The sequence below is a fragment of the Castor canadensis genome, chromosome 7, assembly GCF_047511655.1.
Source record: "Castor canadensis chromosome 7, mCasCan1.hap1v2, whole genome shotgun sequence".
NCBI lineage: Eukaryota > Metazoa > Chordata > Mammalia > Rodentia > Castoridae > Castor > Castor canadensis.
In genome coordinates this window covers 131,911,476-131,938,108 of record NC_133392.1, presented here as the reverse complement: position 1 = coordinate 131,938,108, position 26,633 = coordinate 131,911,476, and the positions used below count along the sequence as shown (strand labels likewise).

At 36.2% G+C, this 26,633-nt stretch overlaps 1 protein-coding gene and 1 pseudogene across 15 annotated transcripts in view; both read right to left on the bottom strand.

Annotated features, from left to right (window-relative positions):
* Positions 1-26,633, bottom strand: part of Scmh1 (Scm polycomb group protein homolog 1) — a 177,611-nt gene that overhangs the window by 105,754 nt on the left and 45,224 nt on the right. For 11 of the 15 annotated variants that reach the window (XM_074080451.1, XM_074080442.1, XM_074080443.1 and 8 more), the window contains 3 exons: positions 21,915-21,983; positions 21,437-21,460; positions 12,887-12,957 (listed from right to left, as the gene is read on the bottom strand). In XM_074080451.1, the coding sequence (XP_073936552.1) occupies positions 12,887-12,957; positions 21,437-21,460; positions 21,915-21,983 (164 nt within the window). Of the gene's footprint in view, positions 1-12,886; positions 12,958-13,767; positions 13,911-21,436; positions 21,461-21,914; positions 21,984-26,633 lie in introns of those variants that run through there. The other 4 variants (XM_074080452.1, XM_074080449.1, XM_074080448.1 and 1 more) reach the window with 3 other exon arrangements.
* LOC141424966 (cytoplasmic dynein 1 light intermediate chain 1 pseudogene) lies at positions 4-12,880 on the bottom strand (annotated as a pseudogene).

Sequence of the window (26,633 nt, the reverse complement as noted above, 5' to 3'; positions counted from 1 at the left end):
ATGCAGAGAATAAATACTTTATTAACTGATTATAGCTAAAAGTCACAAACAAAAAAAGAGTATATTAAGGCAGACCCATATATACATATATGTATATGTATATGTGTATATACATACATACATACATATATATATATATACAAATTCCAAAGACTTTTATCTCTTTACATTTTTATAACCTCTGCATTTTTCTTTTACACATTTAGGTAGTGTCCTTTCTTTCCTCCTCAGTTAAAGAAACATCTTGGCCAATAATTCTAAATATTTTAATGAAAAATTATAGGATCACCAATTGAGATAATGCTAGTTGACAGTTTTCTCAGCATATCCCTTATGTATTGGTACATTTATGTCAATTGACGACTGATCCTTTTCTCTTTCAGCAAAACACAGAATATTTTAAAAAATGATTTAATAGTCTTAACTAAAACATGTTTAGACTTCCCAAACTGCATGTTTTCAGTCTTTCCTGAAACATGGTTTACACTAGGTTTATTAGGTATAGATATGATCACATGGTTCTATTACTGCCCTATAAATTTTGAGATTTTCAAAATCCAAAATTTCCCTTATGCAAAATGATGATGCAAATAATAATTATACATTATGTAGAATAAGTTTTCTTCTGTATAGCTCCTCTTATAAAAATGGGCAGCCACCAAAAAAAAAGTAAAATAAAATAAAAAAGGACATAAACTTAGTCACCTGTAAAAGCACTCCAGCTCCCTAATCCTACCTTCAAAGGAAAAGGCAAAGATCCCAGAAAACTGGACAAATGGCTTTATTTGGTATCTTCAAGAAGCTTCTCCTTCTGTAGGAGACATACAGACATACATAGGTTTTGTAGGAGAAACTGAAACTGGTTTTCTTGTAATTCTGTCTAGCTCTGCATGAACATTTGACAGGACAGGCTTCTGGCCTGATTTTTTGGCAGATGGTGGTAAACCACTGCTTCTGCCTCCAGCTCCACCTCCAGGGCTACTACCACCAACACCAAGGCCTCCAGGACAGCCAGTCTTTTTGTTCAACAAACTATTGAAGAAATTTGCCAGGACACCTTCATTTGTAGCTCCAGCTTTCATGTTTGGATCAATTTTCTTTTTTGACCCAGCAGGGATGGGTGACACACTGAATAACAAAGATCTGTTTGGTGTTTGAGGGGAGCCTCCAGGGATTCTTGGTGATACATCCACAGGCCTTTCAGCTACAGTTGGTGGCTGCTTTGCTAACAGGGACTATAACTTCGTAAGAAACACTTGGTCATCCTCTGCCATGATTTCCTTCTTGTGTACAAACTTTTGGATAGGTGGTTTAGTTATGATGTCTTCAAAATTATCTTCTACTTTCAATGTTTGAAAATTTTCATGTAATATTCCTATTTTTTTTATCATCATCCCACCCTGCTGGAATAAATACTGCATCCTTTTCCACACAACAGCAGAAATCTTATAGGGAAATCTGTATAGTTTCTGAATGATATATTTATATACTAAATCAATATTTTTGGTTTTTTTTAATTAAAGTGTAAATAAGTGCTGCACCATACTGTAAACAAAACTTCCAGATATGTGACTGGATAAAATCAAAATGTTCATCGCTTTAGTCATGTTCCTTCTCCAATACACTAATGGCATCACACTTCATGCAGACAAATACCAAGAAAGCCCAGGTTATGGGTAAGAGTATCTGCACCCAGAGGTAAAATGACACTGTCCTCTCTGTCCTCCTATGCTGCAGTGCTTCTTCTCTGAGGAGAAGCTGGGAGGTCTTCTCCCAGCTCTATGTATTCTTAGAAGTCTCTAATTAATTTTTGTTCCATTTCTTTCATGTCTTTTCCATCTTTTTGTATCCTCTTCAATTTCTTTCATCAGTGTTTTATAATTTTCATTGTAGAGGTCTTTCATCTAAGTTTATTCCTAGGTATATTTTTCTTTTTGTGGTTATTAAGAATGGAGTTGCTTTCATGATTTCTTTCCCAGCAAATTCATTATTGGTTTCTAAATAGGTTACTGATTTTTATATGATGATTTTGTACCCTGTGACATTACTGAATTCATTTATCTATTCTAAGTCTTTTTAGTGGAGTCTTTATGGTTTTCTAAATATAGAATATCATCCGCAAACAGTGATAATTTAACTTCTTCCTTTCCTATTTGTATGCCTTTCATTTCTTTCTCTTGCCTAATTGCTCTGGCTAAAATATCTAGTACTATATTGAATAAGAGTGGTGAGAGTGGACACTCTTGTCTTGCTCCTGGATCTTCAAGGACATGCTTTCAGTTTTCCCCTGTTGAGTATGATGTTGGTTATGGGTTTGTCATACATAGTCTTTATTATGTTTAGGTATATTCTTTCTATATCTAGTATGTTCAGGACTTTTATCATGAAGGCTACTGAATTTTATCCAATGCTTTTTCTGCATTTGTTGATATGATCAGATGACTTCATTAAGTTTATGTGATGTATTATGCTTACTGATTTACATATGTTGAACCATCCTGAGCCCTTGGAACAAAACCAACTTGATTATGGTGTGTGATCTTTTTGATATGCTCTTGAATTTGATTTGCAAGTATTTTGTTGAGGATATTTGTATCTATGTTCATCAGGGATATTAGTCTATGGTTTTCCTTTTTTGCTGTGTTCTTGTAAGGATTTGGTAACAGGGTAATTCTGGCCTAAAAGAATGAGCTTTGAAGGATTTCCATCCTTCTAATTTTATGGAATAGTTTGAGAAGCATTAATGTTCATTCTTTTTTAAAAGTTTGGTAAAATTCAGCAATGAAGCCAACTGATTCTGAGTTTTTCTTTGATATAAGAGTTATTACTGATTCAACCTCATTTGTTGTTATAGATCTGCTAAGTTTTTTATATTCTCTTAGTTCGATTTTGGTAGATCATATATGTCCAGAAATTTATCCACTGCATATAGATTTTCCAGTTTTTAGCATATACTTTCTCAAAATAATCCCTAATGATCCTTTGAATTTTTGTAGTTTTAGTCGTGATGTCTTTCTAATCTCTACTTTTATTTATTTATCATTTTGTTTATTTTTGAGATAGGGTCTCACTTTTTGTCCAGGGGTCCTGGCCCATGATCTTCCTATTTTTAGGAAATCTATTTTGTTAGTCTACTCTGTTCATTTTTTCAAAGTTTCATTGATCCTTTATGTTGTTCCTTTAGATTCTATTTCAGTTATTTCTCCTCTTATTTTTCTTCCTTTCCTTCTACAAATCTGGGGTAGGGTTTGCTCCTGTTTTTTCTAAGACCTTGTGGTGCATCATTAAATTTCTATTTTAAATCTATTTTTTAATGTAGGTACTCATTTCTATAAACCTCACAGGTATGCTATTTCAATTTGCATTTCAAGGAAATTTTAAGTTTCCCTTTTGACTTCCTCATTGACCCACTGTTTCTCATTTTTGTATCTATTTTCTAGTGGGATTTATACTTATGATTTATTCTCACATGCTGTCATAGTGATAGTTATCTTTCTTCTACTTGTGGGTGTAGGACCCCCTAACCATCTTTTGTTAATGATGGTCTGGAATTCCCTTATCTTGGAAGGTCTGTATTTCTCTTTCAATTATGAAGGATAGCCTTCTTGGGTATAGTAACCTGGGACAGCAATTTACTTTCTTTGAGGACTTGAAATACATTATTCCGTATTCTTGTGGCTTGTAGAGTTTTTTCCCCCACGTCTCCTTGGCAGTACTGGGGTTTGAACTCAGGGCTTCATGCTTATTAGGCAGGCACTCTACTGAACTATGCCTCTAGCCCTTATCATTCTGTTTATTTTTGAGATAGGGGCTCACTTTTTGCCGAGGGGTCCTGGCCCACGATCTTCGTATTTTTGATTCCTGCAGTAGCTGGGATGATAGACACACGCCACTATGCCTAGCTATTGGTTGACATGAGGTCTGATGAACTTTTTACTTGACTGCCTTCAAACTGAGATCCTCCCAATCTCTGCTTCTCAAGTAACTGGAATTACAGGTGTGAGCCACTGGTACCTGGCACTTGTAGGGTTTCTGATGTGAAATCTGTTATTAGTCTAATGGGGCTGCTCTTAACTATGACTTGGTGATTTCTCTTGCAGATTTAAATTCTTTGTCCTGTACTTTTGACAATTTGAGTATAATATATTGTCATGAAGTTATGTCTATTTGGGGTTCCATAGGCCTCTTATACCAGGATGTCCATGCCTTTCCCAAGATTAGGAAAATTTTCTATTATTCCATTGAATATGTTTCATGTGCACTTAATCTAACCTTTATTTCTTCCCCTTAGGGTATGCAGATTAACAGTACATTTTTTTATTCAGTATTGGGGCTTGAACCCAGGCCCTTGTGTAAGCTAAGCAAGTAGTCTACCACTTCAGCCATGTCCCCAGCCCTTTTGTTTGTTTTTGTTTTTGAGATAGGGTTTTACTAACTTTCCCCAGCTGGCCTCAAACTCATGATCCTTCTGCCTCCATCTCCCAAGTAGCTGAGATTGTGTCAGTATGCCCAGCTACATTTGATCGTTTGATGTTGTCCCAAAGATCTTCTTCATTCTTTTATTTATTTGTCTGAGTGTAATATTTCAAAAGAACTGTCTCCAAGTTATGATATTCTTTCTGATACTTGATCTATTCTGTGGTTGAGGTTTTCAACTCGTTTGTTTTTTTTTAATCTGACTTACAGAACACTTAATTTATAAAATTTCCTATTGATTCTTTAAAAAAATCTCCAGCTCTTTCCTGAGTTTCTCATTCATATCCTGTTTGCTTTCCCAATTTCATTTAACTGTTCATCTGTATTCTCTTGGATCTCATTAAGCTTTTTGAAAATAATTCTTTTAAATTCCTTATCAGGCATTTCATTCACTTGCATAAATTTGAAATCTGTTACTGGAGGGTTAGGAACTTTGGATGGTGTTAGATTGCCATGTTTCTTTGTATTTCTTATGTTTCTGTGTTAAGGTTTGCACATCTGGTGAAATGGTTATCTCTTATCACTTTATTAGTAGGCCACTTTCTCCTAATGACGTGTCTTGTGGTATTGATTTGTTATGCAATATTGAGTTTATTTCCAGCTGGGTACCATAGTGTAATCTCCCTATACCTTCTTTGGCTGTGATTACTGAGTTTGGGCACAGTGCTTACCATATAGTTGGAGAGATCCACCATGTTTCTGTGGGTCACATAAGAGTGAGGATACTCTAGCAGTTCGGCTAAGTGTGGTGTAGAAAATAGCGTGTGGATGCATCCTGTGTGGTTACTCCAATAATGGAGTGGTGGCCCCTATCTGGTGATACAAGTTTCCTTAGACACTGCTGATACTGGCTCTGTTACTTGAGTAGGGTCTCTGGTATTGGCTGCTCCAGCGGTGATAACTTGCCTTATGATTAGACACTGATAAGGGTCCAGGTGCTTAATGGGGAAAGGCTGGGGCAGCAATCATAGCACCCCACCTCTGTGGCACACATACCCAGATACCAGCACACACACCAGCAGTGTGTGGTCAGACAAGGTATGAAGGTGACCACTGCAGGAGATCCACATAAGTACAGACACAGGAAAAGTTGTATTGTTTCTCTCTGCTGCTGTTGTGGGCATGCCTACCTGAGGGAGTGGGACCTTGGACCCCTGATAGCTATGTACACCAGGGGATGGCCAAGAGGCTGTCCTTACCCACCCCCCTCTTTCAGATGACTAGGGGTGGGTTATGGCTGAAGTCGGGCAAAAATGCTCTCAGTTTAGATGCTCACAGGAGAGAGCAAGAGTAGAAAGTGGCTGGTGCTGGCAGTTTCTTTTTGGACCTTCTTAGGCTTTGTGCTCAAATACAGGACCATGGTGAGGTGCTCAAATACGCCCCAGGATGCCCCTGTGGTTGGGGGAGCAGTGGAAACTCAAGAGTTCTTTCTCTCTCTTGTTAGCGACCAGTGGCTCTTGCACAGCACTAGGAGACTGGTGTCAGGAACAATTGTGGGCAGCTACCTCAGTCCTGGTACCCATATGAAACCACATGGAACTGGCCAAACCTGCAGTTTCAGAGGGCAGCCTCCCTAGTCCTCAGGTTCTTGTGGATGGCACCCCCTGCTGCCCTCTTTGTGATAACACCTGATCCCCACTATGCAGCACTATCAGAGGCACTCTAAGAAGCCACATCCGAGTCAGTACAGTGGAATGTCTGTGGGATCACAGAGTTGGGATATGCAGGAATTTTTGACCCCTAAAGCAGCCCAAATTCAGATAATAGGTTCCCTTTCAATATGGCTCCTGGCAACAGCACACTGGAGTTTACAGGGAGATCAAATTAATTCCTTTCCCAAAGTCAGAGTACTGTGCTGATTTTAGCCCTCTAGTCTATATAGGCTGTAAGCCTGCAAGGACTAGGAAACTTTCCAATAGCTAGTAGGAATGCCAGTATCTAAGCTGGTAAGTTTGCTGGGACTCTTTCTTTCACCTTTACCACTGCAGAGGGGAGCCTTCCTGTTTCACAGCTATGGTGCTGAGGTTGAAGGTGATAGGGTTTTTGTTCTTTTGCTATGCTTGCTGTTCTGGGTCTCTGGATTTTAGGAGGTTTCTGTTGTTTCTGTAGTGTTGAATTACAGTGTTGTCCTGTAGTCACTCACCTCAACATGCAGCTATACATTTGTTGCAGTGGTTCGTTGTGGAAGAGCAGGTGAGTGCTGGATACCTCTTCAGCCATTCCCCGCCCCCCCCCACACTCTGTTCTCCCTTTTCAAGATTGCTTTGGCTATTCTGAGTCTCTTGTATTCCTATATGAATTTTAGGATCAACTTGTTAATTTCTGCAAGAAAGGTACCTGGGAATTTTTTTTGCGGGGGTGGGGGTGGGCTTGGGATCTGAACTCAGGACTATGTGATTGCAAAGCAGGCATTCCACCATTTAAACCATACCTCCAGTCCATTTTGCTCTGGTTATTTTGGAGATGGGGGTCTCATGAACTATTTCTGGGCTGGCCTGGAACTGTGATCCTCCTGATCTTAGCCTCCCAAATAACTAGGATTACAGGTATGAGCCACTAGTGCCCAGCAGTACCTGGCATTTTGATAGGGATTGTGCTGAATCTATAGGTCATTTTAGGGAGTACTGGTGTCAGCTATGTGATTTACAAATATTTTCTTCTAGTCTGTGGCTTATATTTTCACTCTTATAAATACCTTTTGAAATGCAGAAGTTCTTAATTTTGACAAATTTCCTTAATGATTTTTTTGTCTATTTTTTATGGATCACATTTCTTCAGGTGTTTTCTAAAGTTTTCTTTATAAAAGTTTTGCATATTTGTTAGTTCACTTCATCCTTTTTCCTGCTATTGTAAGTGGGAGTTTCTCTTCCATTCTACCTTCTATTGGATTATCTTAAACCATTGAGTAAAATGCTGATTTTAGTACTGAGGTACAATTTTTTAAAGTTATTTAAAAATTTTTATTTACAGCTTTTATTGCTCAGTAGTGTAATGATGTTTTTCTGTCAAACTGTTTTCCAAAGTAGGTGAACAATTTCACATTTTCACTAGCAGCATATCAAAGTTCCATTTGCTCTACACATCCTTGCCACTATTCAGGGCAGTCAGTCTTTATCAGTCCCTTGAATAAATGTATAGGGATATCTCATTAATTATGTTTAATTTGTATTTCCTTAGTGAAATAATGTTCTTGAGCATTCAATAATAATATTCATATACTTATCTGACCTCCATATATTTTCTTTGGTATTTGTTCTAATCCTTCAGTAGCTTTCATTGATTTTTATGACCTGTTTTCTTTGGTAATGGAATACTGAATAGAAATGGAAAGAGCAGACATCTTAAACATACATACACACACACACACACACACACACACACACAAACCCCACAAACCACACATCCTTGTCTTGTTCCTGATTTCAAGGTAAAAACAATCTTCACCATTAAGTATGATGTTATCTGTAGATTACTCGTAAGTACACTCTGGGATTTAGGAAATTCCCTTCTATTCCTAGTTTGAGGAGAGTTTTTTTTTTAGTATGTAATGAACATTGGATTTTGTCAAATTTTTTTTTGCATCTACTGCTACGATCATATGCTTTGTCTTTTCTAGCTTGTTCATTTTGAAATTTAAATTAATCTTATATTCCTAGGACTAACTCTCCTTGATCACAAGTTTTATTTTTAGATTTTTTTTTTTTTTACTAATCTTTTAAGAATTTCTAAATGTATTTTGCATGTGGGATGTTGTGGAGTTTTCTTTTCTTTCAGCGTTTTTGCCTGATTTTGGTGGCAGAAATGTTCAAAGAACTGGAGGTATCCCCCTTTCTAAAATCTGGAAAAATCTATGTAGAATTTGTAATATTTTTCTTTAACTGTCTGAAACAATTCACTGGTGAAATCACTAAGGCCTGGAATTTTCTTTGTGGGAAAACTTTTAAGAACAAATTCAATTTCTTTAGCACAAATAGTGCTATCCAAGTTTTCTATTTTCTTGACTGAGCTTTGGTAATCTGTGTCATTCATGGAAGTTACCCATTTCATCTTAGTTGTCAAATTTAAAAGCACATCTTTATTCATAATACTTCCTTAGTTCTTTTAATATCTGTAGAATCTATAATGACATTATTTCTCTCATTTCAGATATTTTATTTGCAACTTCTGTCCTTTATTCTAGATTATGATTGGAGATTTACTGATTTTATCAATCTTTGCAAAGAATCAACAATTGGTTTCAATGATCTCTATTATTTTTCTGTCTTTTGTTTACTGATATATGCTCTAATCTTTATCATTTCCTATATGCTGCTTACTTAAGCGTTAACTTGCTCTTCCCTACCCCTACCTTTCTGAAGTGGAAGATAGGGCCATTAACTGAAACCTTTCTTTTCAAGTGTAAGTGTTCAGTGCTATAAATTTCCCTCTAAATATCACGTTAGCAGCATCCTACAAATTCTGAAATGTTCTGTTACCATGTTCAGCTGAAAATACTTCTTAAAATCCTTTTTGAATTCTCAGTGTTGGAAATGTGTTACTTAGTTTCCAAATATTTGGCGATTTCCCAGGTAACTTCTTGCTACTGGTTTGTAAAAAAAAAAAATTAATCCCATTGTAATCAGAGAACATACTTTGTAGTGCTTGAATTCTAAATTTAGCTTTATTTTATGGCTCATTGATAAATGTTTTGCACACATTTGAAAAGAGTGTATATTCTACTGATGTTGGATTGTATCCAACTGGGTTCATTTTGTGTCAACTGGGCCAAGTTAGTTGACAGTATTGCTCAAGTCTCATTATGTTTATTTTCTGTTAACTTGTTCTTTTAATGTAGAAAGAGTGGAAAAAATTGGACAATAGGCACGTTTTTGTACTAACCTAATTCTCTTTATGTGCCTTCAGTTTTTGCTTCACATAAAGATTGTCTGACCCCTTTATCATTATGAAAATATAATTTGCTCTGATATGTAGTTCAATATGAACACTGTCACATCAGCTGTATTATGGCTAATGTCAACACAGTGTATCATTGTCCATCCATCTAACCTATTTTTGTCTTTTTTATTTATTAGAGGGTAATTTCTTTTAGGTACTATATAAACTTGGTCTTGCTTATTATCTAACATGCCAATCTTACTTTTAAATGGGATGCTTAGATCATTATGCTTAGGTTTAAGGATACTATCTTACAATTTGTTTTCTATCATTTTAGTAGTTGCTTTAAAGTTCATAGTAAATATCTATAATATTTCAAGTAATATATTACTTTACACATGAGAATTTTATATAATAATATACTTAAGATTTCTTTTCTCCTGCCTTTGTTATTATCATATATTGTACTAGGATGTTATCCCCACCATAATTATTATATTTTAGAGATTTAAATAAAAATCTTCTGTATTTATTCTTGTTATTTTAATTTCCAGTGACCTTCATTTTTTTGTATAGATATGTTGTTCCATCTTGGAACATTTTCCTTCTGCTTCATGGATCCACCTTAAACATTTCTGGAAGTGTGAGTCTGCTAGTAATAAACTCCTTCTGCTTCTGTATTTCTAGCAATATCTTTATTTCACCTTTTTTTGGGGGGGGGCAGTTTGAATCAGGGCCTCACACTTGCTAGGCAGGCACTCTACCACCCAAGTCACCTCTAGTCCTTTTTATTTTAGTTATTTCTGAGATAGGGTCTCATGTTTTTCCCCAAGATAAACTGAACTGCAATCCTTTCATTTAGGCTTCCCATGTAACTGGGATGTTGGGCACACATCACCATACACAGCTATTGGTTAAGATGGGTCTTGCTAACTTTTTGCCCAGGTTGCCTTTGAACTGCAATCCTCTCAATCTCTGCCTCCCAAGCAGCTGGGATTACAGGCATGAGCCATTGTACCCAGATTTTTCATTTTTGAAAAATATTCTGCTGGAGTATAGTATTATAGGTTGATTTTTTTTTTTTTAGTACTTTAAAGATGATGCTCAAACTTTTTCTTAGTTGCATTGTTTCTGACAAAAATACAGTGTCATTCTTATCGTAGTTATCCTTAAAAAGTGTCTTTTCTCAGGCTGCTTTTAAGGTTTTCTCTATCAATGGCTTCGAATAACTCAATTATGACATGCCTTAGTGTAGCTTTCTTCTTGTTTCTTATCTTGGGGATTCACTGAGCTTCTTGGATCTATGGATTTACAGTTTTCCTCATCCTTTGAAAAATATTAGCCATTATTTCTTCACACACTTTTTTTCCTTCCTGTTTTCTTCTCTCTTTTGGAGACTTCAGTTACATGTCTGTTTGGCCACTTCTAGCTATCCCTTGGTTCACTGGTGTTTTTCATTTTTCTAAGTTTCTTTTTTTCTTTGAATTTTGTTTTAGATAGTTTCTATTGTTATGTGTTAAAGTTTACCAATCTTTTCTTCTGTCATTAATATCCAGTGTATTTTTCATTTCACATACAATAGTTCACTGAGTCTTTTTATTTGTTTTTTTTTTTTGGGGGGGCACTGAACTTAGGGCTTCATTAGGCAGGCCCTCTACTGCTTGAGCCATGTCTCTAGCCCTTTTTGCTATGGTTATTTTAGAGTTAGAAGTCTCACTTTTTGCCTAGGCCAGCCTATACCACAATCCTCCTATTTTATACTTCCTGCCTTAGCTGGGTAATAGTCATATGCCATCACACTCAGCTTTTCTCTGTTGAGATGAGGTCTAATGAACTTTTTTGCTTGGGTTGGTCTGGAACTGTGATCCTCCTAATCTCAGTTTCCTAAGCAGATATGGTGAGAGGTGTGAGTCACTGGCACCCAGTCTTTTTTTTTTTTTTTTTTTTAATAACTTCCATTTTTCTGCTTAACTTTTGAACATATCAAGCAATTAAAACAATTAATGTGCTTATCTGTTATTCTATGATCTGTGTAGGTCTTGCGCGAGTTTCAATCAACTGATCATCCTTTTTATTATTGACTGCACTTTCCTGACTCTTTGCATGCCCATTAATCTTTGAATGGATGCCAGGCATTGTGGATTTTATCTGTTGGATACTGGATATTTTTGCATTTCTATTTTTTTGTGTGTGCTTTGTTTCCAGATACAGTTACATGAGAACAGTTTGATCCTTTTCAGTCTTACTTTTATTATTTGTTAGCTAAGTCTGGAACAGTGCTCAAGCTATGGCTAATTGTTTCCTGCTACTGAGAAAGCCCTTTCTGTGTATTCTACCCAAAACACAATGAATTATGAGATTTTCCAGTTGAGCCAGTGGGATCAGGAACTATTTCCAGTCCTGCGTGAATATCAGGCTCTATTCCTTCTAATCCTTTCAGATGGGTTCTCCTTTGGTCTTGGGTAGCTTCCTCATTTGCATGCACTGAGCAGTGGTACATTCCTTAATACCTGATAAGGACCTTCTGCAGATCTTGGTGACCTTTCTTTTTTCTGTGAAGTTCTGTCTTCTCTGGTACTTTGTCCTGCATATTCTAGCTACTTTTTTGTCCCTAGACTTTCAGTTCCATTTCCTTGAATTAGGGAGTCTGCTGGGTCAACCTAGGTTCTCTTTCCCTAGACCATGATCTGAAAACTCTCTTAAGGCAATAAGCTGGGAAATCACACAGGACTCAGCCCATTTGTTATTTACATCTCAGAGATCACTAATTAGCATGGTCTTCAGTGCCTTGAAAGTTATTACTTACTATATTTTTACTTTAAAAATGTTCCAAGTGAATATGAATTCAGTTTCTATTATTTCAAATGAGTAGAAGCCCTGAGTTTTTATTTTTACTAATAATATAGACAAAACAAAGTGAAATGTTGACAGAGGAAATAATTGAATACTAAAAGAAGAGAGATGTAGATAACTTCCTCATATTTACCTCTGTTTAGCAGAGGTATATTTCTTTGCTTGCTGGCCTTATCACATACTGACACAATCAGCATCACCTGTGCTTTGTCTTGGAGCACTTAATTCTATGTGGATAACCTCTGATGAGATTCTAAAATGTTCCCCATGGGACTAGGTGCCACTGTCCTTAAAGAAAAGTAAGATTGTGGCAGGGGTGTTGAACATGGAGAAAGCAACACTGTTCTACTTCCTTTATATCTAAAGGCTATTAAGTTTCTTTCTTATCTGTCTGAATTAAGAAGTCACAGTAAAAATTATTTTTTCCAGTAACATAGAGTATCCTCAAGGAGGTAAAGAAGAAGGAAAAGGTATTACTTGGATGAAGCTGGAGAGAATGATTGCTGTTAAAACTCATAATGACCAAATTTTACTTCTTGAGTTGTGTTCCTTCCATACAAGTTTATTCTGGGGTCCTCTGGTGAGAAGCCAAAGGCTCTCAGCTCATGTTTTTGATTGTTTAAGAACAAGAAAAAAAAACCTACTTGTCTCCCACCTACTAACAATGTTGAGAATTAATTACCTGCTTGAAGCAATGGACAGGCGCTGGGACTGAACATGTTTCTTTTAGGTATTTGTCCCAGGTAAAATGACCTGTAAAGGAAATAGAAATCTCTATCACAGTCAACTTCCTAAAAAACACTTTTGGGATATAATCTCTCTAAACACGAAGCCATTTGCAGAATGGTTTTGAGCAAAAGAAAACTATTTTTTTTTCCTATTTGGACACAAAGGAGTATTAGGGGGAAGAATCTAGGTGACCTGACTGGATGCAAAATGCCAGAGTAACACATACTAGTATCACAAAGAAGTGCCAGGATGCTCAAGGAAAACAGAAGAGGTGGAAAGTGACTAGGGAGATTCCTAGAGGGGCCCCCTAATGCTGACAGTTTTCAAATGATAGCTTTTAAGACCCATTATGGTTGGATCCTACTACCTCAGCTTAGGAAGAATGAAGTAAAGGCTATCTTGAGAAATGAAGTGAGAAGATTTGGGTGAGGGGAGGGAAAGCCAAATGAGTGATATTATACTTGAGTTCTCACTCTTAAAACTGACTTTCTCTCATCTGCACCTACTTCTATCCCAATAGCTGCATTTCTTTGAGGTATGAAATGACAAAGATCCAATAATCTAGAGAAAAATAGGACCTGGGAAGCATTTCTAGTAACAGTAAGTAAGAACAAGTTGAAAAGTCTACAGAATCTTTTAGCCTCTTTAAATTACCTTAGAGTCTCTCAAAGTTTAAAGAACGTGCTAAAGGAACAATTTTTAAGGTGACACTATGCTGGGGCCAGGAAAACATGTAAGGACAGGTTGTTAAATATAGGTCTCACTGGACCACAAAAGATTACCAAGTTCTTTAAAGGTTAATAAACAAATTAGCAATCACCTCCTAATACCCACCTAGAGGTGACCCCATGATGGAGCACGGAAGGTCCCAGAGACTCTCACAAGCTAAAACACTGTAGCAAACCAGCATTTCTTGAAGTTTCGTCTGTAGTGGAGCAGCACAGGGCCCCTTTGGGCCATGCGAAAAGCACTAGATACTGGGAATAAAAATGAGTCACTGAATGATTAAATCTAAATCACTCCAAAGATGATGCCAAGACTTAACACTCTACTGGCTTTACAGCTTCTGTTTTAAAACTGATTCCTTTTTCTATCTTCCTAAGATAGAAACTCTAAGTCAAATAGAGTTGGCCAGAAATGATAGTTCTGAAACATTTCATAAACTAGCCAAAGATTAATCATCATGGCCAGATGTTAAGTCCATAGAGTAAAATATATGGCTATTTCCTGGAGTGAAGATTTAAAGAAGTTATCAGAATTTAATAAAGAATTTTCTCTTAGCTGAGAGGATCTTAAATCAAGGACTGAATACCTTTCACCATTTTTCACTGTTAGAAAAAGAAAATATTGCCAATTATTACTCCATCTTTACAGATTAAAAATTAAATCCAATAGTTAGTCTTGGATTCACTGGACTGAGAATCTTAAATTCTAGCACCTAAAGCAGCAAGTCCACTAGAACTTTCTGTGCTGATAGAAATGTTCTGTATCTGTGCTTGGATGAAAGTAACCACTAACCACATGTTAACTATTGAACACCTGAAATGTGGCTTGTGTGAATAAGGAATTAAATTTTAAATTTTATTCAATTTTAAATAATATAAATATCTACATATGCCTGATAGCTAATGAACTTGGCAGCACAGATCTAGAGGTTTATTTAGTCCTGGGTAACTGCTTGTATTAACTTTTGAGTTCTGACCAAAATCACCCAAGAGACTACAATTTTAAGAATTATGGCAGCATCAGAGGTACTACAATAATTACAGTATTAATTACAGTTCTCTATTACACATAACAACCATGGTAATCAACTCCTATGCTGTAAGATAAACAGGTCAGAAACCTTAGACCTTACACCACTTAGGAAATTGAATAAAAAGGAATCTCTTTGTTAGAAGCAGTTTACCCTTGTGATGGCTGATTGGCTTGAACAATGACTAGTTTAGTATTATTTCTTATACTTGACTAGGGCTGTTTAAAACTTCATCCCTTGCAAATTAAGATAATTTTTACTGGCTCATTCAAGAATATATGAACACCTACAATCATGCTTATAATAAAGTCAGATATCATGTATCTTTCATATCTGCAAGCTATAAAATAACCACAAAAGAACTGACAGGCAGAAAAATATAGATCCAGAGTTGGTAAAGGGCAAGATAATAAAAAATTATGCTTTGTAAACCATATAGCCTATATCATAATTACTATATTTTCCCATTGTATTGTGATAGCAGCCAGAGACAATGCACAAATGAAAGAATATGACTGCATTCTATTAAAACTTCATCAACAAAACAGGTAGCAGGCTAGATTTGGCCTCCAAACAATGGTTTGCCACCCCATGATCTAAATCATTGATTATAAAACCGTAATTATAGTTGTTCTCATTTCTTCAAAGCTCAGGGTCCCACCTTCAGAAGTTATTACACAATAGGCTTCAAATGTGGCCTGATAATGTATATTTTCAAGGTTTCACAGGTAATTCTGATTAAAGCTTATTATCTGGAAACTACTGTTATAGTTGAAGGAATGTGATATTGGAAGTCGGAAGATGTTAAAGTCTTGTTTCTATAGTTAACTACCTTAGGTAAATTACTTAATCTTCCAAGCCTCAGTTTACTCATCTGAAAGATGGAGATAATATGGAGCACATATGATTGTACATACATTCTTCATCCAATAAATATTTAAATTCCTCCAAGGTGCAAAGAATGACGATAAATGTCAGGGGAAGAAGATAGACACAGTTCCTAAAGTCATGGAGGTTTCAGTGTAGAGGTAAGCAGAGATGTTATATAAATAATAACACAAATAGTGTTACACTTAACATAAATTTAAGTTAATGAGGTAGTACAGATTGGCATGAGGATGTAGCACAGGGAAATTTAGTCCATATTTGGGGTTGAGGGAATCACTGTGAAGATTAATATTATTAACTAATAAAGGTATAATATTTTATAATATAAACATATATAACTTGAGTGTCTTCAATTCTTTAAACATTATTAGTCAAAACATTAGGATTTGAGTGTTTTCAGTTATTTGTTCAAGAAATGTTTACTGAGCATCCTCTATGTGCCAGGCAGTATAAAAGACATTCCTACCCTCTTGGAATTTATATTTTGGTGTGTGATGAGACACAATTAACACAAAAACAAATAAATAATCAAGGTGATAAGTGATAAATATTTGAAGGGAGTAAAATGAGGTGATGTACTAGAGACTGTGAACTATCTTAATGAAGTTATGGAAATAAGATCTACAGAAGAAATATTTGAGCTTATACCTTACAAATGAAAAAGGCCAGCCATCTTATTTATATCACTGAACTATAAGTGTTTTATAAATTCTAACATATACCATATGACAATTACATTTGTTATTAGGAAAATAAGATCCTTGCTCTGCAGGGACTCAGAAATGACATAAAATTATCTGTAAAAAAATGAGAAGGCTGGGGGTGGTGGCATATATCAGTAATCCCAGCTACTTGGGAGGCAGAGGTAGAAGGATCCTTGTGTGAGGCCAGCCTGAACAAAAGTACAAGACCTTATCTGAAAAACAAACTAAAAAGCAAAAGGACAGGGGGCATGGCTCAAGTGGTAGAGCATTTGCCTAACAAAATTGAAGCCCTGAGTTCAATCCCCAATACCACACACACACACACACACACACACACACACACACACACACAAAATTAAAAGACCCATAAAATATAAAGCACAAGAGGTCACCTGGTTGAATGCATGAATCCTTTTCCCCAATATTTATTCATTCAACAAATATTTATTGAACATCTTCTATATGCCAAGCCTAGTTCTAAGGATAAAGTACACATATAGTATTGCTATTCGCTAAGAGCAACAGAGCCAAAGTCTCTGCCCACCTGGAGCTTACATTCTAAGTGGGAAGATAGATAATAAATAAATAAATAAATGCTTATTTATTTGGTGGATATTCATGCCGGTTATTATTCTGGTCACAATTTCTCTTCAAGAATTCTATTTTATGCCACCTAAATGTGGAACTCAAATTCCTAAGAACAATAAAGATAATCAATGTCATTAGGTCAGAAATCCTACTCCAAAATTACTATCTAAACAGTGTTCCACTGTTCATATGTACCATAACTGACATAACCTAGCAACAATGTTTGTTAGGTCCTATGGAGGATCATTTAAGTGTTTTCTGATTTTTAATGCATATCTTTGTGTATACATCTTTGAATTTTTTTTAAGATTATCTCTGTAATGGTTCATCTTGATTGTTCACTTGATTGGATTGAGAGATTGATGGGAGATTAGTAAAGCATACCTCGGAATGTGTCTGTGAGGCTGATTCCAGAGATAACTAGACCATGAAGGCTCTTCCCTAATCGATGGCTTAATCTACTGATGGATTAAAAATCTGAATAGACAATTGGGAGGGGGTGGAACTGTGGAAGTTGGGACTTAGTTGGAGGAAGTAAGTCTCTGGGGGTGTACCATTGAAGAGTATTATCTTGGCCCTGATCCCTTCTGTTACTCCTCTTTTGTTTCCTGGCTGCCATGAGGTGAAAAGTTTTCCTATGCCATGCCCTTCCTCTCTAATGCTTCTGCCTTGCCACAGACCTAACAGCAATGGACCATCACGTCTGGCAATTAGCTTGATATATTTAATGGATCACTTAAAAATAAAAAACCAGCCCCCCCCCCCAAATTTCTGAAAACAAGGAACTAAATTATATAACATTAGTGCCCTTTTAAATATACCATTAGACAACCTCCTAGTTAAAATGAAGAGCTCATCAAATACCCTGGCTGAAAAAGGGAGGTTTCAATTAGAAGCTCAGTTCCCAGTACTAATGCAATGGTTTTATTAGTACACAGTTCTACCATCTAGTTTTAAAAATACATTCATAGAAGAATATGAGTGATTTAATATGTACAATCTTTCATTAAATGCCTTGAGGTTGAAGAAGAGGTTGGGTAAAAAAAGATATTTTCAACTGTGATACTGCTCTAGTAATGTTTCCATGTAGTTTCCTTCTCATTGAAAAAGAAAAAGGCTGAAAAAGGAAGTCATTTGAGGTATTTTTAATTAATAGAAAGAAAGCATCTAGAGTAAGTTTAGTGTTCTTTTCAGGCAACAGGAGAGGCTAAGATAGAAATAAGAAATCAAGGGGCTTTCTGGAAAGTCCAGGAAGACATCCTGAAATGAGAAAGGTCTGGATTTCGGAGGCTTAAAATATATAGAATCATATTATTCAAGCCAGAAAGGACCTTAGCATTTCCTAAAACAAGCTTTTGGCTATCTTGGCTTCACATGTTTGTTCATCTTGTCCCTGTCCAGTGAGTAACAATCAACAAAAATGCCATTCTCTCTGAAATGTCTTTTGAGTTTTCCTGTCTTCCTGGAACAAATCCTACCATTTCCCCATCTCCTATAATAGCCTGTTTATATCTTTATTTTTATACTCATCACATTACATCTCTTTAATTATTTATTTAAACACTGTATGGATTAGGCTATCTTTTAATTAATTTTCTAATTTTAACTGTTTAACACAGAGAACCAGTAGAGGCTCAATAAATGTTTCTGAGTAAATGAAAAGAAGAAAAGAAGCACACATGGCTTGGGGTGTGGCTCAAGTGGTAGAGTGCTTGTCTAACAAGTATTGAGACCCTGAGTTCAATCCCAAGTACTGCCAAAACAAATAAAGAAACAAACAAAACAACAAAAACAAAGGAGAAGCACAAAAGTAACAGTCCCACTTGTTCCTGGACTACTAAAATTACACATGGGCATTAGTTTAGTCTGAGAGATATACTTTGAGAGAGATACTTAAATCAAAGTAGAAAATGTTGCAAAGAAGCCCAAAACAATGTCACCTGAGGCACAACTGAAGGAACTTCACAAACGTTTAGCATAAGAAAGCAAAGTCTCAGAGCTATTTCCCCAACCATCCAAGAAATATTTACAGTATTGTGCTGGATGCTGGGGATTCAGCCATAATCAAAATATCCTGTACTTGAGAGCTTCAGTCTAGTGAAAGACAAGAGACTAAATGGTTCTTTGTAATATGCTGTGGTAAGGGCTATAGTTGTAGAGGTGGAAGGTGGTATAGGAGCAACTGGAGGATTTGTGGAAGGCTGTCCAGAGGAAGTAATCTTAAGGCTCTTAAGAAAAAGTATAAAAGGAAAAGCAGGAGGCAAAGAGAAAGGAAACGTGTTTCTTTCCGACAGAAAAGCATGTATAAAGGCTTGAAGGTAAGAAAAAGTAGTTCTAAAAACTGGATCTTTTGATATAGTTGCTAGGTAGAGTTTAAAGAAAAAGTAGTTTAGAAAAGTGGTTGCAGACAGAAGCAGCACTTCCTCTACCATATTAATGAGTGGCAGAATCTTCTGAAGGATTTGGGGTACAGTCATTTTGGCTGCAATGTGAAGAATGGAGAGGAGTAAGGCTGGAGGCCAGGAGACTAGTTAGGAAGCTGTGCCAAAAATGTAAGTGTGAGATGAATGATGGTGGCCGGAAGTAGGAAAGTGGCAGAGGGGCAGTGAGAAGACAGTCCATAGAGCTTCTTTCTAATAACCAGTGGCCAGAGAGTAAATAATAGGATAACCTGTTCCATATGACCCTAAAAGTTAGAATGTGGCTAATAAAAATGACAAAGAAAGACATTTTGACCTGATATAGCTAATAGGAAGTGATTTACCTGAAGAGCTTGTAAGTCCCCAAGAATCTGAGTTCAAGACATTTTATAAGCAAACCAAAATGTCACATTTTGAAATGTGGTACAAAGACAGATTATTTTAAGGTCTTTTCCAGCACTGAGGTTCCACAAATCCCCTGAATTTTATTTTGGGTTGATATTTGGGGCTGCTCTCAATGCTCAATGGGAAAAAATATGCAGGATTAACTTATATCAGAGGATATATTTATGCTACTAATATTCTCAGGAGGAAAACTATACTTTGAAATGTTAAGATACACTTGCTAATTGATATACTTTATGTAAAAATGAGTAGCCATATTTCACAACTTCCCGTCAACAGATAGGATAGCTAAAGTTGTCACAGAACACTTAATATTATTATTCATATCAGCAACAAACCCCAAAATTGCAGCAGTTAGCCCTGAGTGTCTGTCATTTGCTTGCATCATACCAGACTAGCTCAGTATCTCCAGTGTTCACAACAGCCAAGGAGGTTTTATGCTCATTCTAAAGATGAGGAAATTGGCTCCAAAAGATTAAGTAATTTGCCTGAAGTTACCAAACTGATGAGTGGGAAACAGGAATTTGAACCAAATCCTGTCTGACTCCTATCTCTATGCTTTTTCTGTTATACACCAGCACCTCAGAAAGCTTGAGGAAAGTTTTAAAGAATAATGATAACTATCATTTGGTAACCAAGTGCCAAGCACCTTTACCTGCATTATTTCACTTCATTCACTTATACAGCTCACATTCATAATACCACACTTCAAAGAATGTCAGATTTGACTGACAGTAAAGCCTGAGTATAATCACTAAACAGAATGAAAATAATTCTCTAGAGCTGAAAAATATTTGAGTTTTTAAGATGTTTTCACATTCATTAGCTCATGTAACCTTTTTCATAACCCTGTGAAGTAGGAAGAATGGGATTATTACTCCCATTTTACAAATCAGAAAACTAAGGTTCAGAATCATAAAGTGACTAAGTAGAAGAATTGGCTTTCAATAAACCAGGAATTTTGGCTTTTAATCTAGTGTTCTATAATCTTCTGTGTCAGTGGACAATGACGGAAAGTACATCATAGGAAGAAAAGGCAAGAGTAAGCAACTAGACATTGATAATAATAGAGCTGGACACATGAAACTGCAATAACAAAATATATAAAAATACTTGAAAAAAAATTGGTAACAGTACTAAGAAATCAACATTTATGTAATACATGGAAGGATTTTTAAAGGAGTCTGAGACATTAAGCCTGATGTTTACATAGGAACTCTGAAAGTATACTGAGAATATTAGTATTAGTTTTATTTCTCAAATCCTAGACCTGAAGTACATTATGCAGGGATGAAAATCAAATGCAAGATCAATCTGACTTGTTACTTGATAATATTTTAGTTCATAAATTTAGAAAATCTTTAGGTTTAATTTTAATTTAGTCCATCTTATGAGCAATTTCTTTTGTCCCAAAAGAATAATTCATGAACAATGGGGATTTGTTTTAGTTCTGGATTCTGTGATTTAAGAAGTCACTGTCAGTGTGGTTACATTTTCTTTCCTCCCTTGAACTTTACCTTAAAGTATCCCCCCTTCCTTTTTGTTAGCTTGATCTGTGGTCTTCTGATAAGTAGGACTTGGTGAATACATGGGCTAATTAAGTACACAAGAACACAAGAGTTCACTGGTTTATGAAATAGAGATACATGTAATTCTTTTCCTAGTGGATGAAAACTGGTTACAATCTAATTCCTGGTCTAGTCATTCCCCCTTATTTAACAGAAACAAGGAAAGTATCTTACCGAGCTCCAGGATGTCAGCAGTTTCTATTAAAGAAAAAAAATGTTAAAGCATAGGTCATCATGAAAAACATACTAAGATGACAGAAAGGTCAAATTCTGGGGTCAAAATAGGAATCTGAAAGTTTTCTAGTCTAATTATCTTATTTTAAAAGAGAGAGCATATTAGTACTTGTAGAAATACATCATCCAATTTTGCCTTCCTCCTAGGCCTAAATGAATAAAAACTGTGGAAAGGCAGAGGCTAAGCAGCTCTATGCTCAAAGCTATGGAGCTAATTTTGGACCATTTATACTTAGAATTTAGGTTTCTTGATTTTCAGCTCAAAATAAAGTACATTGGTTTGACAAACACCTCTGTAAATGACAGTATTTGCTTTTGATTTAACCAATGAGTTATTGCTAATTAAGACCTTTAAGAACAAAGGTTTTATGGTGACAGGTGTTAAATAAAATTTTTTCATGCTAAATAGTTTTTTTACCTTGATGTTGGGATGCAGACTCTGATAGGTGACCATATTTGTGTTTTCTAACATCATTCCAGTCTATTGCTGCAGAAAGAGAGAAAGTAGTCATATGCAAAAATAATGTAAGATTAAATAATTCTCCAGCTTGGCATATGCATTAGTAGTTTTTTTTTTCTTTTTCTCTTTTTTTTTTGGAACTAATGGGGACTGAACTGAGAGGGCCTCGCATTGCTAGGTAAGAGCTCTACCACTTGGGATATGTTTTTGAGACAGGGTCTTCTAACTTTTTTTTCCTGGGGTGGCTTCAAACTTGTGATCCTCTTGCCTCCACCTCCTAAGTAGCTGGAATTACAGGTATAAGCCAGCATGCCCAGCTCAGTAGTTTTTAATAAAAGTAATTCATTTCTGAGATTCTATTCTAAGGAAATAATCTACGTACAGAAAAAAGATTTTATTTAAAATGCTTTAGTATTGTTTATAAAAACAGAAAAGGAGGAGAAGTAACACCTAAATGTTCAAAACAAATTTGAGTAAGATTTGTCTGTATAATCACTTGGCAAAGTATTTTGCAGCTGTAAAATTTTTACAAAGGCTAAGAAATAAATGGAAGAATGTTTTAAGTTACAATGGTATTAGGTAAAACATGGGAACAAAAATTATGTTTATGAAATAATGACAATTATGCAAAAAACCAGAAACAAAGAATATTCCAATGGCTGAATTGGAATACTCCAAAACTTCATATTTAAGTTTCCACTCCATCAGAATGTGACTGTGTTTGGAGACAGAATCATTAAACAGGGTAATTAAGTTAAAGTTAGGTCTTTAAGGTAGGTTCTAATTCAATGACTGGTATCCTTATAAGAAGATGAAATTTCTCCTTCCTTCCTTCCTTCCTTGAAGAAGAAAGAGGAGAAGGAGGAGGACAAGGAGGAAGAAGAGGAGGACGAGGAGGAGGGGGAGAAGGAGACTATTTGGCTGGGGGTGTGGCTCAATGGTAGAGTGCTTGTCTAGCATTTATAAAGCCCTCAATTTGATCCAGAGTACCCACCCACACCTACAAAAAGGAGATTTAGGTATAGAAAGGGTCAGAGAAAAGATTAATTTCTGTTTTAAACTACCAAGTTGTCATCTTTGTTATCATAACCCTAACAAATTAAGACAATCTCCAAATTATCACTGGGAAGCAGAAAAAAAAAATGGAAGTAAACACAGCAAATGCAAATAATTGGTTATCTTTGGTAGTATTGGATTCTATCCCTTTCTATTTTCTAATCATATATTTTCAAATATGTATTTTATAGAGAGGACACACTGCTCATATAATAGGAATATATTTTTCTTGTTTGGATATTTAGATTTAGCTACTGACTCTAGCACTTTCTCATCACCTATCACCCATCAGCTTTCAGTTTTCTTCTTACCCAGCTCAGATTTTAATGGTCTCTCATTAAAATTACTCCCTGACAAATATTCTTAACTCTCTCCTTTTTTTTGGGTCAAACTTATGTAGGAAAGTCTTAACCCAAACTCTGGTTAAATCCACTATCAATTTATACTGTGCTTACCCCAGCAGTTCTAGTGTTAAAGAAAAACAAATGCAAGCTTACTGGTTTCACTTTTAAACTCATGGTCACAAGTCTCAAATGCTACTTCACATTACCCAGAAATCACACATTTCTCCACTATGTTTGCTTTTCTGCTGTCCAAAAGAAAAATACATGTATCTTTTTCTCTCTCCTCAAGCTCCAAATATTCCTGCTCCTAATGTTATTCTTCATGGGGGACTTTTAATTTGGGGTTCAATGAGAGATTGGAACCCTTTCACTCATTTCACAAAGGTAAACAACCTTGTCTAGTGGTTTACCACCAGCGTGTAATATAGTAGCAGGTGCTCAATTTTGGGTGAGTATTTACATATTATTCTTTCGAACTTCTCTCCTGTTATTGTGCATCAAGTATCTATTTTTATCAAAAGCTGGTTCTCTATGCTTGCTCCAGATTCTAACATCTTTATCATCTCAAAGACTTTGCAAACATCCTCTTTTAATAGATATCTGCAAGATTATTTCCTATTGGAGTGCTTGCCTAACATGCACAAAGCCCTGGGTTCACTCCCCAGCACTGTAACAAAACAAAAACAAGCAAAATCCAAAAATAGTAAGTAACAACAAAACTTCCCTCCCCAAACCAAACAACCAGATTTAAAAATGAACTGTTGATCCTTTTTAGGAACAACAAAAAGGAATTGTTGTTAGGAATGTAAATTAGTATAGCAACTATAGACAGCAACATGGAGGTTCCTCAAAAAACTAAAAATAGGGCTGGACTTGGTAGCTCATGCCTATAGTCCCAGTTACTTGGGAAGCAGAGATAGGAAGATTGTGATTTGAGACCAGCCCTGGCAAAAAAAAGTTAGTGAGACCCAATCTCAAAAAACAAGCTAAATATAGTAGTTCACATCCATAATCCCAGCTAAACAAGAGGTGGAGTAGGAGAATTGCAGTCCAAGGCTAGTTCCTGGCAAAAGTTTGAGACCATATCTGAAAAATAACCATATCAAAAAAGAGGCTGGGAGCGTGATCCAAGTGGTAGAGTGACCTGCATAGCAAGTGTGAAAGAATCCCAGTACTGCTAAGAAAAAAAAAAAAAAAAACCACCACTAAAAAATGTAACTACTATATGATTCAGTTATACCACTTCTTGGTATATAACCCAAAGGAATCAAACCCACATATGACAAAGATACATCCATGTTTACATCACAGCACAATTCACAATAGCCAAGTCATTGTATCAGTCTAGAGACTCATCAAAAGAAAATGTAGTATGCCCTCTGAACAATGAATTTACACTTAAAAAATGAAGGTCAGAATTGGAAAACAGGTCCTGTTGGGGGAGTATTAGTGGGAAGGTGTATGGAGAGGGTGAAGGATGGTAAATATGGTTAATGTACTTTATATGTTTGTATGAAAATAGAACAATGAAACCTGTTCAAATTGTTTTAAGTGGATGAGGGATGAAGGAAATGATGGTGGGGGTGAATCTAGCCAAGGTATACTATAAGCCTATGCAGAAATATCACAATGATGCCCCACTCCTGTACAACTAATGTATGCTAATAAAATGGGTTTTGGGGGGGCTGGACCAGGGTTTGAACTTAGCTAATAAATGTTTTTTTTAGAAGAAAAGATGGTGTACATATACAATGGAGTACTGTTCATCTATAAGGAAGAAAGACGTCATGTCATTTGCAAGAAAATGGACGGAACTGGAGATCATGTCTAGTGAAATAAGCCAAATTCAGAAAGACAAATATTACATGTTTTCTCTCATATTCAGAATCTATATTTTTAAGAGACATGAAAGTAAAAGGGGGACTATTTGGGAAGAGGAGGGGGACTACTGGGAAGGGGGACAAGAGAAGGCAATGGGAGTGAATATGATCAAAGTACATTAAATACATGTATGAAATGTGACAATAAAATCCATTATCTTGTATAATACATACATGCTAATAAAATTTTTATAAAAAGAGGTTTTGAAAACCATTCTCCAAGCACCCTCCTCACCCCTCTTTTATAACCTCCTATTGCATTCTTCCATTGTTCTGCTCTCCTTTACAGGAAAATTTGAGTTGTCTGCAGTTATTGCCTCTTACTTCCTTACATTGTCTCCTCATTCAAATAGGGTTTTTGTGCTCACCATTCCACTGAAATTGCTTCCAAATTTACATTTCCAGCACTGGCTTCTACTTGGAATACCACACTCACATACACAGCCATTTCCATGATTCTAAATCAGATTTTTTTTTTTATCTTAACATGGCTAAAACAGAATGCCACTCTCTGCCAACCTGTTCTTTTTCTTTTCCCTACTCAGTAAATGGCACTTATGTTGCACGGAAGCTATTAGCTATTGATGAGCTTGACAGCATGATCTTGTACTCTCTAAGGCCAAACTACCAACAGCCACTTTTGAGTGTGTAATCAGTTATGTTAGAGACAAACACTGAGCCCCCACATGGCGTCACTCTCCAGGGTGATCAGTCAGCTACTTGATAGCAAATTGATTATACTGAACCACTTCCATCCAGGGCAACGTTCTGTCCTTTCTGAATGGACACTTAACTCTGGATATGGATTTACCTCCATGCATGCAATGCTTTTGCTGAACGACGACCACAGACTCATAGAATGCCCTATCTACCCCATCATGGCATTCCATACAGCATCACTTCTGAAAAAGGAACTCATTGCTCAGTCAAAGAAATGCAGCAATGGTCTTATGCTCATGGTATTCACTGGTCTTACCACAGCTCCCACCATTCTGGGGAAGCTGGGAATGGCCTTTTGAAGACTCAGTTACAGAGCCAGCTAGGTGGCAACACCTTACAGGGAAGTAAGGTTCTCTAGGTCTGTGTATGATCTGAATCAATATCCAATATATAGTACTACTTCTCTGACAGCCACAATTCACAGGTTCAGGAATCAAGCAGTGGAAGTAGGAGTGATACCACTCACCATTATGCATAAGGACGTACTAGCAAAATGTTTGCTTTCTGCTCCTATGACTTTATGTTCTGCTGGCCTGGAGGTATTGTAACAGTGGCTACTCCTTTTGGAGTTGTCCTTGGCAGAGTTACTTATGCCTTTTGAAAGAAATACCTTTCTTCCCTTTTGCTGGCCCACTCTAAATTCTAGAGAAGCCATCTGAATAATTAATATGTTAACT